The following is a 13,066-nucleotide window of genomic DNA, read 5'->3' on the forward strand; positions in this document are numbered from 1 at the left end:
GAATGGGGGCAAAAAGTGCAGGGGTACTTTAGAATTATTTAGAATAACAATGTGTATTTAGGGAAATGCTGTTCATGAAAAACTTCTCAAAATCTCTTCTGTTTTCTAATTAGAAGAAGTATCACAGTTTGGATTCCATGTGTTAGGCAAGCAGTCCATACTCTAAAACAGGTATCAACAGCTGAACTTCAATTGCAGCTTTTCTTTCATTAAAATCACTGGTTTGATTGTCTGGCTGTGATGAAATGTATAGGAATGTCAGTTTTCTCAGATTTTTTTTGCACTCTTAAGTTGATTTAAAAGTTGTCACATTGTTAATAAAAGCATCACAGTTGCAAAAATTTCCTTTCCTTAAGCAAATAAGCCAAGCAGTGTTATGTAAACTTCCTGAAACTACCAGAATGCTGTTCCAGAGATTCTGGAAATCATACCTTAATCTCTGTTCAAGTCTCTCCCGTGGGTGCTGTATGTCATAATGCCCGTTAAGAGGGAAGACTTTTGTTGCATGCCAGTCTATTGGGCAATTTAGAAATTAAGTACTATAAGGGTAGCAATGTTTTTATTCCTAATGAGAGGTTAAGATTTGTTTTTTTTTTTTTTCTGAAACCCACAAAGTAATGATTCATTGAAGGATTGCTGTATCCTCTGTCTTATTATTTAGTAATTAATAAACATAGAATGAGTCCTCAGAATAAATTCTTACTCAGTCAGTTGTATCAAAGCCTCTGTATAGCTGAGCAGAGTGTTCACAGTTTCTGGATTTGTGAGATCACCTCTACTAACTAATTCCCTTGATAGCACTTCTAGATATCCTAAATCATAAAATGTCCTGATTTGGAAGGGACCCCTAAGGATCATCGAGTCCAACTCCTGTTCCTGCATAGAACAACCCCAAAATAATGCAGTAGAGCTATAAAAACCGTCTAGGGAAAACCAAAGCAGCATCATAAACTAGGATTTGTGTACTACAGGGTGTTTCAAAAAGACGGACCCAACATTTTACAAATACACAAAACTTTACAAACAGTGTAATGAGTTATCAAGTTTTAGTAACCTTTTTATAAATGTTCTGTGTTCCCTCCACCTGCTGTACGGACTACAAGAGTTTCATTCATGGGTGATTCATGGTTGCAGAGATAATAGTAATTTCAAACCGGGTCCATCTTTTTGAAACACCCTGTATTTTAAATTATACCAACTCCCCTTTCCAGCCAGCTGGTCCACAAAAGTAGGCAGCAATTTCTCCACTTTTCCTCTAGGGTTGGGGACCCAGCTCGTGTTTTGTGCTCAGTGCCAGCTGGACTTTGTGGCGGGCAGCCAGCACAGCCCGCTGCAGCCAGCCAGGCCTCTGGAAACTGCCTGCTGGCTCATGACTCTGTTTTGGTTTGGGGCAATAGTGAACACAGCAGTGAGCTCAGGGAAGATGTAGCTCGTATTCATTGAATTAATATATGAGTGAATTAAGGAGTTTGAATGAGATTACTATATCTGTATTATATAAATTAATAAAAATCAACATCAGATTTCTTAAATAGGGTGAATTTTATCCATAGCTATTAAAATTTGCCCTCAGAAGTGGCTGATATTTATGTTTATGTTCAATAAGTGGGAGTCCAAACACCTGCAGTGTTACACCGTGGATGCTGAGACATGTAAAATACACATGGGGTCTAATGTTGATTTTCTAGAATATCCTACTATTTTAACAGTGAAGTAGTTGAATTTAAGCTGAACAAAATCACTAAAAGTGTGTAGTCACCACCTTTAGTAATACTGTCTTCACCATTTTGGATGTACTGGTGTGTGCACTTTAGCTGTTTTCTTAGTCCTGGTCTCATTTACCTGTAACTGAACTGGAGTGGATTTCATGTAGAGACATTGCTTAGAGCATTTGTTTACTGGGAATATAATAAATGAAATTTTCACCAGAATGGCAATCTGTTGGCTGTATTTGTATTATATCTGTTCATAGTGCTAATAACTGTCTAAAAGAGTCAGTTTCAAGTAGGTTAGTGCTAAACTAAAGTGTTTCTGTTTCATTGTTACATAAAACAAAGATCCATGAAAGAACTACTGGCTCAAATACCTGGCTGCACATTTCTTACTATAGTTATGTAAGGTCTTCATTTTTCCAGAAACACGAATTAATTAATGCAGGATTTCTGTTAGCAATAAGTTTAGATTTACTTTTTGTTTAACACTACATTAAATTTGGAAGCAGTGAAGCGTCATTTGTAGATATGCCCTTTTACAAGTGGGTAGCTACAATGAAAGAATACCTACAATAAAAGAAATTTGCCTATTAGATGCTTGCACATTATCCTAACTGTTGGAAATTAATGTGATTTGAATAGTCAAGGGTTTCTGAGCTGTTTAGTAAATGAACTGCAGTCAAGACATTTTTTTATTTCTTTAGCTTTTGAGATGTTACTTCCTATATTGCTATACATGAAGCATACATAAATTTAAATTCATCAGTGTCAGTGTTGTGTAAGTTATTTAAAATAAACTCATAGCCACACTACATCCCCAGTCTAAAAAAAAGGTTTAAAATTATTTTTGCAAATTGTGTCCATATGCTAACAGATGTTCTAAGTTGGCAACCATTCTCATGCATGTGAACAACTTAGGTCCAAAACAGTATCGTCTCATGTTTTTCACATCAGTGGTCATGATAAGGGCTTCTGAGGGCTGGCTGCTGCAGGGAAAATAGGCTACTGTACATGTGCTATCCCCAGCAGATAACAGTATCTTCAATGATGGAAAGAAAACAGGGAATTACATTAGGTTTCTATTTTCAGACTTTCACAGACCTGCCTAGGCTAATAACATCATATGAAGTCTGCTATTGGGTTCTTAAGCAAGTTAAAACTCTGATCTGCCCGTATGAACTGAATAGATTCTACTGTGTAGTAATCAAATCAGCATATTTGGAGAGGATTGCCTCAAGTGAAGCTATGCTATTCTTTGGAAAACATAATATTTAAACAAGTCTTAGAGTGTTAAGGGCCTGAAAGATAGGGTTTTTTTGAGCTGCATAAAATTTTATCCTAATCTTGCTGGACAAGAAGTGTTACATAGTTAACATGGAAAAAGTACTTGTCTGGAGAAATATCAATATGACCATGAAAGCACACAATAACATTAAATGAATATACCTTGGTGTTTGGTCTCGAAGCGCTTGCTTTACTGAAAGAAATATTTGTTCTCTGTAACATATTTAACGCTTTTCTGTATTCACATTTACAATGCTAAGGTGTGTAAATGGTATTGGGAGAAAATGTTTTAGAAGTTTTGTTCCTTAAACACTTAAACACTGATGACAGTCATTCTAGTCCTGGAAACTAATTTGAAAACATATAAAACACTGATGTGACGAAAAATGTTGTGAGATTCTCTCTTTATCCCCCCTAAGTTAAGAGAAAATAACAAATTCTTATAGCTAATATATGTTCTTGGCAAAATTGATGGACTTTAAAATTCAGCCTTCAGAATGGTCTATTTCACTTAATGAAGTAATCCATAGCTTTCTGTAATGTTCCTCTCTCTGATGAATTTCATCTTGAATGTTAACGTAGTGAAGGAAGACAGGATGACCATGAGCCCGTGAGCCTGCACTGTGCCCTTGTGACCAGAAAGGCCAATGGCATCCTGGGGTGTATTAGAAGGGGGGTGGCTAGTAGATCGAGAGAGGTTCTCCTTCTCTCCTTCTCCTTCTCCTATGCTGGAGAGGGTCCAGCATAGGGCAACAAAGATGATTAAGGGAGAGGCGCATCTCCCTTATGAAGAAAGGCTGAGGGAGCTGGGTCTCTTTAGTTTGGAGAAGAGGAGACTAAGGGGGGACCTTATTAATGTCTATAAGTATATAAAAAGTGAGTACCATGAGGATGGAGCCAGGTTCTTCTCGGTGGGAAACAATGGTAGGACAAGGGGTAATGGGATCAAGCTGGAATACAAGAGGTTCCACTTAAATTTGAGAAGAAGCTTCTCAGTGAGGGTGACGGAGCACTAGAGCAGGCTGCCCAGGGGGGTTGTGGAGTCTCCTTCCCTGGAGACATTCAAAACCCACCTGGACATGTTCCTGTGTGACCTCATCTAGGCGTTCTTTCTCTGTCAGGGGGATTGGACTAGATGATCTTCTGAGGTCCCTTCCAATCCCAAACATACTGTGATACTGTGAAGAGAAATTTATAGTGTTTGTCCTATTTGCATGGAATTTGTAACTTTCTGTCTTTGGGGGCAGTTAACTAGTGTGTTGCTTCACCTCTTTCCACATATATTAGCTTTAATTTCTCCTGTTGTCTCCTCCAAGGGGTAGTCTACATCTGGAGGTTTCTTCAACATAAAATCCAAATTCAGCTTATGGTTAAAAAGGGTAATTATTATAAAAATTGTCTGCTGTTGATTGGTTTCTAATACATTTTATTAGATGAGCGTCATGTAAACACAGGACAAGTTATTTCTTAGTTACTCAGCTACTTCATGAAGTAGCTTTATTGTATGCTATTACCAAACGCAACAGTTCAACCCAGTCCCTCTGCCCCAGCATCCATCATTCACATAGTCATAAAAAATAAACATCACGATGTTTATTTTAGAGAATAGTACTGGAGCAAGTGAAATAATCTTTCAGTTTTGATCTTGGGTGCTCCACAAGTTAATTGTATTGCCTTAAGAATTAGCATATAACTCACAGAGACCTTATTTCCATTTACTTCATTTCTGTTTTATTTACATTACATTAACTGAAAAGAAACAAAAAACACAGATTACACTTAATTCAAGTACTTTACTGAACCATGACAGCTATCACTCTTGAAGGGAAATCACAAGCATATGCTGTATTTAGGGAAATTTAAAAGCATATTACATTGTTATCCTTAACTTTCCTAGTGAGAGATTATATATATGTGCCATCTGCAGCTCAATAACACTAAATATTTAACAAGTTTATGAATAGTAGATAAATATTTAACACAGCCTTGTAGAAATTTGCATGTATTGAACAATTGTTTGTCACTGCTAAAGAAAATGGCATGAACTGGGGACATGATTATTTCAGTTAGGAATTCAAATTGCTTCTGTGGAATCAGACCTGAGAAAGGAGAATGTTAAAGCTGGAAAAGAACCAGTCATTCAAAGTGTCAGTCACTCATGCTTTGGTTCCCGCTATTAATCCTACCAGCGTAGCATTTGCTGTTTCATCCATTGTGTGGCTGCACAGCTCTTCTGCTCAAACCACAGTTGCATCTCTCTGACGGACTTTAGCTTTGTGTCTTATATGGCACACCCTCTTGATGCCTCTGAAATGAAAGGGAAGTACCGATTTATGCATAAATGTATTTAAAGCATTTGCCTAGATCATTTGCAACCAGACTTCACAGAGCTTCCAGATATTAAAATGTTTCAGTGTCAAAATGTAGGAAAGATAGCAAAACCAGAAATCTTACTTCTCAGTCCCTTAATAGTTTGTAACCTCAAATAAAATTTCATTAGAATATGTGCCTTGCATGTGTGTCATTCAGCAATCTTCTTATGGAGGGAAAGAAGTCTGAAAATAAGGAAACCTCACATGTGACCAAATCCTTTATTTTGTTTATATGGATATAATTTCAAGAACTTTACCCAAATAAAATCTGCTGTGGAACCACAAAAAAGTATAGAGAAAACTGGTCGCGAACTGTTAAAAACCAAATTTGTCAGAATTCCTTAAAACGTACTATCTTTAAATGTATTCTATTTAAGTAAGAATGAGACAGAGATGGCTATGAATTTCAAAATGTGATGAGTCATTGACCATTGCAGCATACAAAACTGGTGTGTGTGCGTACATTTGCATAAATATGTATCCATACAAATATAATCTGTGCTTCAAGTAGCCTCACGGTATTGTCACATGCCTCTAGGGAAAAACACAAGGACAAATGTCTCACAGTTCTCACTATTCTCTCTTCAAGAAAAGCGGTTTGCCATCATTTTTGCATTAAATACTGGTTTTCTGTCTTCTCAAACCTTCTCAGTGAGGGTAACAGAACACTGGAACAGGCTGCCCAGGGAGGTTGTGGAGTCTCCTGCTCTGGAGACATTCAAAACCCGCCTGGACACCTTCTTGTGTAACCTCATCTAGGTGTTCCTTCTCTGGCAGGGGGATTGGACTAAATGATCTTTTGAGGTCCCTTCCAGTCCCTAACATTCTGTGATTCTACTCTGATTATTTTATGTTGTTTAGAACATAGGTTTGAAAATTCATTGTGAAAAAAATGCACCCTGTAATTCTTTCATGAAAGGGTTATGACCCATTTCTCATTAGAAATGGGGTGAGGTACTGTTGTAAACTCAGGTGATTCACATTGTGTAATCGAATGCAAATTATTTTGGTTATCTTTCATCACTGGAACAGTCTCTCACTTTCTTCACTTCTTCACTACCATTGCTCTGACTCACCCACAGCTATGAAGGAGATGCACCATGCTGCTATTTTGAGTATTTGGAGAACAATGTCTGGGGAGGCAATTTGAGGAGCCTATTGATCACACATAGATTTGTTTGTAACTTTAAAGAATGATCTACCTAAGGACATTTGTGATAAAATAAAGAAGTTAACAGTTAAAATGATTTTTTTTTTTTTAAGTTCGTATGGAACAGTAAACATCTGCCTTATTTAACACTTTAAACAACTGGCTTTCAACTAGCACACTGTCTAAGTTAAACTGAAATCTCTTGCCTTCTCACGTAAAGATGAGATTTGTTTTTTTCATTTAAGGTTGCTACTCACTTTGCTTTTGTCCATTTCTGCCCCCTCTCTGAAGACAGAGCAGTGTTTAGCAGCTTTCTCTTACTAGTTTTTTAATGTACACATAATGTTTCCAGAACTAAATTAAAGAACTTCCACTTCCTTGCAAGCAAGGCCATGCCTTTAGCAACTCACATTTAAAGAAATATAGTTACAACATGAATCCATATGAGACATTTAGCCAGAAATTCGTATTCATCAGCTCATTTTCAAGTTACGGTCTCTGATTCAGGTCTTCTAGGCAGGTTTTGTTTGTTTCAGGTTTTGGTTTGTTTGGTTTTGGTTGGTTCAAGTTTCAGCATTTGCAAATAAACTGTATCTACTCCATGCTTTTTTTTCTTTATACTGAGTATCAGGTGGTAGCTAGGACTTCTGTCTGTCAATTAATAGCAATAATGAGAATATCTTTGTTTTCATGATTTGGTCTTATTAAGGACTTAATCTTCTGAGAGACTGGTCTTGTGATTCATTTTGTACCTTGAAAGCTTCTCAAACAGCTCCTAGAAAAGCCTCAAATGAGAAAATATATTTTACATCATGCAATAAAACTAATTACTTTGGGGATTTAAGGAACAGGTAGACAAAGATTTCTGACTGAGAATGTCTTTCCAATAGCCATATCCTTGTGATACCATTGTGATACCAGCCATGCTAGCAGATTAGATCAAATCACCACAGAGCTGCTGGAATGTGTAAAAACTTGCCTTCTCAGGTGGACTTAAGTTTTTAAAATCAGAGTATTATTTAAAAACGTGAACAATCTAATCAGTTTTTATAGCTTTTAGTCTTTGTGGTGTTTCAACTTCACATTGTAAGCAGTCTACATGTACTGCATTGCAACACGAGTTTGCCTGGTGTGAACTCTAATCATCCTCAGATTGAGAGAGAATTTTTCAGTCAGTTTTTCAAGGGTGAATAACTAATGAAAAATCATGCTTGAAATTTTCAGTTGAGAGCACATTTACTGGCATTTTTAATAACATCATTAATGTATGGGTTTGATGGCTAGATAGTTGTAAAACTGTCTTGTTTCACTAAAAAAATTATTTGTAATTATTTGATATTTTCAAGTTAAACCAGAGGTAACACAAACTTTAGTGATATTTTTTTTAAAAAGTTACTATGCTGGGTGGTGATGACCAGTACCTAAAACGTGATTCCTCCCCAGCGTGGAACAGATTTCTGTCATCAGAAGTGGTAACATAAGATTTCCTTTTTTTGGAGGTAAGACTCTTCCTCCCAATTAGGATGAAAGCTACACAATTAATTGTCAGTAAACTATTTAGAGGAAAGGAATGATTTCTCTATATAGTCTCTGTATGTGTTTGTGTATATACTTTGGATTCTGTTCCTTCAGTGGTTTTATGGGGAATTAAATTGCTACCATAAAGAGAAATGTAATTTACTTTAACAAAGTAGAAAGCACATCATTAAAAATCATATATTTAATGTAAACATTTTACAGATACAGAAGGCATTTGTAGTCTTAGGAGTCATGTGACAACCAGTTTTATTCATCAATTATAATAATGTTGTCTCAATGTTGAATGTATTTCTTCAGTTCCCAATGTGCACTTTTATACAATGTGCATTTTTATACAATGTGTGTAGAGAAAGAGTAGTAGGCATTATGTTTAAATGCATAGCTTTTATTTCAGTTCTCATCGTATTGTATTAAGAAATACAGTATGTATTATAATTGTAAGCTGGTACTATGATTGTAAGAAGAAATATATGTTTACCATTTGTTAGGCATACTTGAATCCAGATCCTGCAAGTGTATATGTATGCCTATGTGTATATATATATTGCTTTAGCTGCATGAGAAATAATGACAGAGGGTCAATATTTGCAATTTGTGGTCATAACTGAGTTAGAGTACACAATCTGTTAAGGATTTGAGCTTCATCATTATTTTTGTTAACATCTAATATTCCTATTTCCTTCCTTTGTTTCATATGCATGTGTGTGTGTATATATATATATATATATATATATATGCATATAGCCTTAGTGAGATTTTTAGCGGGCCCTGCAAAAAATCAAGAAATATATGTTGGCTCATCATCATGTCATACTGCAATGAGACATTCTTATGAGATCAGTGATTTTTATCTTGTTAAATAAAAATATGTCTTCTTTGACAGATGAAATATTTCGATACATGAAGTTCTTGCCCACTTTAGCTTTGAATTGGTTGTTTGAGCACAATATAATTGAATGTTGAAAACAATAGATAATCATCTGCTGGGTAAAAACTTCTATAATACCTTACAAACTGCATGTTTTGACAGTTCATCAACCAGAATTTAACCAATGTGGATAAAGGTGCTCTTTTATATGCTAAAGTATCAGGGCATTTCAAATCTGAATCTTGACGAGGCTGGTGTTCAGGCAGAATTATTCAGAGTAAAATGAATTAAAGCAAAACATATGAGTTTAAAAAAATGAACAAACAAAACCCTGAATCTATAAGGAAGGAAAAAAGTTTCCTTTTTCTTTACATTAACAGGAGTGAGCATTTTTCTTTCTATTTAATTGGGGTGAAAATTGTATATATGCCTGAAAAGGATATATGAAAATAATATTTTGAGAACATGGATATATTTAATTTCACATAGGATAGTATGACAAGATATACTCAATGTTTGTAATGGATATAGTAGAGGAAGAGAGAGAATCTCCCTCATTTTGTTCATACTTGCAGCCCTTCAAATTGTTGCTATTTTTTTTGCTGTCATAGCTAGTTAACAATGAACACTAACAACAACTGAATAATATGCTATATGTTCTTAATAATAAATATACAAAAGGAGCCCATTAAGAATAATTATTTGAGGGGAAAAAAGTAGACTATGTTAGGTTTGCATTTAGTATTAACATCTGTGATTGCTTTTGCTTTGATTCCATATAAACAAGGCGTTTTATGAATTAGGAACTTTTATGGACACATTTGCACCTTCCTGGAGAAACACAGATTAGACTTTGTTTGAGAAAACTTCACTCAATCTGAATAAGGCTAAAGTACAATGATCTTTTTAAGGCAAGGTTCAGTTTTCACTTCTGTAAAGACTGCTGAGGCATGTCATTGATTTCATCACCTCCCTCTCCTGAGCAAATAAATGCCTGTTCTTTATTCCACACTAGAAGCAGTGTGAAAAAAAGTCCAGCATAGTGCACTTGTGTATGAAACATTGCATTTACTGTATATTTCTTCTTTGCCTAAATATACTATTTTTAACATTCCTTTTCACTATACATACATAACCTGTGCTGCTAACTTGTAGCTGTTGCTGTCTGTATTTTTCTGCAAAACAGGTTTTATTTTGATTCTCACATATCCAATTGTGCCATTTTCAATGGATTTCTTTGTTTTAAAGCGGGTTGTTTTTCATTTTTATTTTACAGAGTTACATACATGGAAGCAGTCAGGCTCAGTTTGTTGCAGAATCACACATTATTCTTCTGCTGAGTATCCTTCAAAATGGTGATGAATAGAAAAAAAAACAAGCTGAAGTACAATATGCTGTTAAATAAAATTGCTCTGACAGTGAATATCATTGAACTTCTGAGCAGGTATTGTATTTTGGCTTAATATGTGTTTAAATAGATAGTCAATGTCATTGCTGTTTACTGCCAACTGAAGCTGGCGTTGCTTTTCGTTTATGTGTACCTTATTATCTCCTTTGTTACTCTTATGCCTGTTTGCTAATCACAGTGTTTTTCCTTTCAGTGTTTTCAGTAGCAGCAACTACTTTTATTCCCTATTTCACTCTTTATAGTAAAAGTTAAAAATTTGATATTAAAAATTATTTATTTTAACTGATAAGGAAAGTGTACTGCAATTTACTAATTATGCATGAAGATAAATTGTCCTGCATTAGTCTTTGTTGTTTGTTTGTTTGTTTGTTTGTTTTCCACCTAATCTGAACAGTTTACTACAATGTCTTGAAACAAATAACCCAATCTTGTTTGTTCTGACATTGTCTCCTCACAGAAATACTCAGACCTACTTTTACTCTTCCATTCTTAATTAATTTTGTTTGGGTTGTTGGTTGGTTCTTTGTTTTTTTGTTTGTTTGCTTGTTTTGTGGTTTTGTTTTGGGTTTTTTTTAACATGTCTTAAAAATCTGTAAGAAAAACTCATCTACTATCTGGTTTCTTTAAACCCTGCTTCTAATCACCTTTGTTCGTTGAGTGAAAACTCCATTCACCATTAACCACTATTAAAATACAGTGGTTCCATCATAAATACCTTCCTCTAAGGAGAGCAAGAGGAAGGAAATAACATTTCCCAATTTGAAGTAATAACCAGACCTTAGAGTCCGATGATCATAGCTACTGTCTTGTTCTCTCCCTGAAGTTATGTTGGCTTTGATCCTGTGCTTCCTCTGGCTTCCCTGTCTGCCTTCATCTTTGGCATTTAGTATCCAAAGAGAACGCCATAATTACATCTTTTTGCTTCATGACATTAATTTACCTGGCATGAATTTTGCTTCCTGTGAAACCTCATTTGCTCTGTAAATAGCCATTACAAATTTAATTTCAACGTTGTCATATTTTGTAAAGTAAATGCAATATTCACAATTGAACTGGAATTTTGTGTCCTGCTCTGGGTCCCCCCGCACAGGAAAGATACAGATTTACTTGAGCAAGTCCAGCAAAGGGCCACAAAGACGATTAAGAGACTGGAGCATCTCTCCTATGAGGAAAGGCTGAGAAAGCTAGCACTGTTTAGCCTAGAGAGGAGAAGGCTCTCAGGGGAATCTAATCAATGTGTATACCTGATGGGAGGAAATGAAGGAGGAGAGAGTAGTGCCCTCAGACAAGACAAGAGGCAATGGGGCAAATTGAAAAACAGGAAATTCAGTCTGAAGACAAGAAGATGCTTGTTAGTGTGAGGGTGACCAAATTCTAGAAGAGGTTGCCCGGAAAGGCTGTATGTAGAGTCTCCACCTGTGAAGAATTCAAAAACTGACTGGACATGGTTCTGCGCAACCTGCCCTTGCAGGTTTCTTGTGCAGAGGGGTTGGATTAGGTGATCTCAAGAGGTCTCTTCCAGTCTTAACCATTCTGTGATTCTGTGAGTTCTCCAGGTTTGATATCATACCCTAGTTAATGTTGTGTCAAAATCACATTGTATTTGTTAAAAGTTTTGGAAGCACATTTTTATGTTCATTAGTCCTAAATTTCCACTCCTTTTCCTGGGAAGAGAGAGTTAAAGATAAATTGTCTTACCTAAGAACTGCCAAGTGATTATTAATTTAATTGCTACATTTTTTGAAAAGTACACAGAGACAGCTATTATGTTTCAGATGAAAAGTTTCTTGTATAATAGATAGTATGCATCTTATTAGTATAATCTTTGTTTTCTCTTTGTATAGCCACAATTTGTTTTTTAATGTTTTTTGGTTTTCCCAAACTGCCACAATTTAAACAAATCTGTTATCTAAAAAAAAAAAAAATCCAGTTGGCTCCTTGAGAATGGGAAAAGTAAATGCAAAAACCAGCTACAATTAAAAAGAAACAAAACTTCTGTTCATGACATACTTTGTTTGTCTGACTCAGGCATGAAAGTGATATATTTTTGTTGGCAGAGACAGTCTTTAAACTGGGAAGTTGGCTAACTACATTGAAGCAGCTGGCTGAAAGAATCCTTTCAGTGAGGTTGTTCATTGCCACTTGCAAAATGAATTCTCCTAAGGTTTCATTTCATGGCTCAGTACTGTTAGGCTGAGTTTTCAGTGACACAGAAGTTTCACAAGTGACATGAAATTTTGACAGATTTTAAGTTTTGCATGAAAGAATTAATATTTCTTTATCCTTTCAATGTTGATAGGAATTATTAGCTGCTTCATCGCTTCTTTATTATTTGTTTAGTTGGGAAATGTTGATAGAAAATGTGGGAATTAGAAAAAAGTATGCCAGATTGATAAATAGTCATACATTCTCTTTATCCTATAAAGTTCAAAAGATGCATTCAATTTTAAACCAAGACATTACTATGCTGGTAATGTACATGCTTCATTTGTTTGCTTCTTTTCACTTTGTAATAGTAAGAACAAGGACAAGGTTGTCACTTCATGCTAGATCTTGAAACGCAATGTTGTGTTTCTCTAGAAAGTGTATTTTTAATACCTCTGATGAGAAAATATGAATTTCCATTGCATTTCTGTACTTGCTTTTAGATAGTGATTCTACCCAGTCTGCTAGATGATTTCCATATGAAGATCTGCTGTTTTTTCCCAAGCTGTAGCTACATAATTAGGACAT

At 35.5% G+C, this 13,066-nt stretch overlaps 1 protein-coding gene across 1 annotated transcript in view; it reads left to right on the top strand.

Moving 5' to 3' along the window:
• Positions 1–13,066, top strand: part of TUSC3 (tumor suppressor candidate 3) — a 132,053-nt gene that overhangs the window by 97,416 nt on the left and 21,571 nt on the right. The window contains exon 7 of the mRNA XM_065061008.1: positions 10,202–10,265. Coding sequence (XP_064917080.1) covers positions 10,202–10,265 — 64 coding nt within the window. The remainder of the gene's footprint in view (positions 1–10,201; positions 10,266–13,066) is intronic.

Source organism: Columba livia, chromosome 4 (genome assembly GCF_036013475.1).
Source record: "Columba livia isolate bColLiv1 breed racing homer chromosome 4, bColLiv1.pat.W.v2, whole genome shotgun sequence".
Lineage (NCBI taxonomy): Eukaryota > Metazoa > Chordata > Aves > Columbiformes > Columbidae > Columba > Columba livia.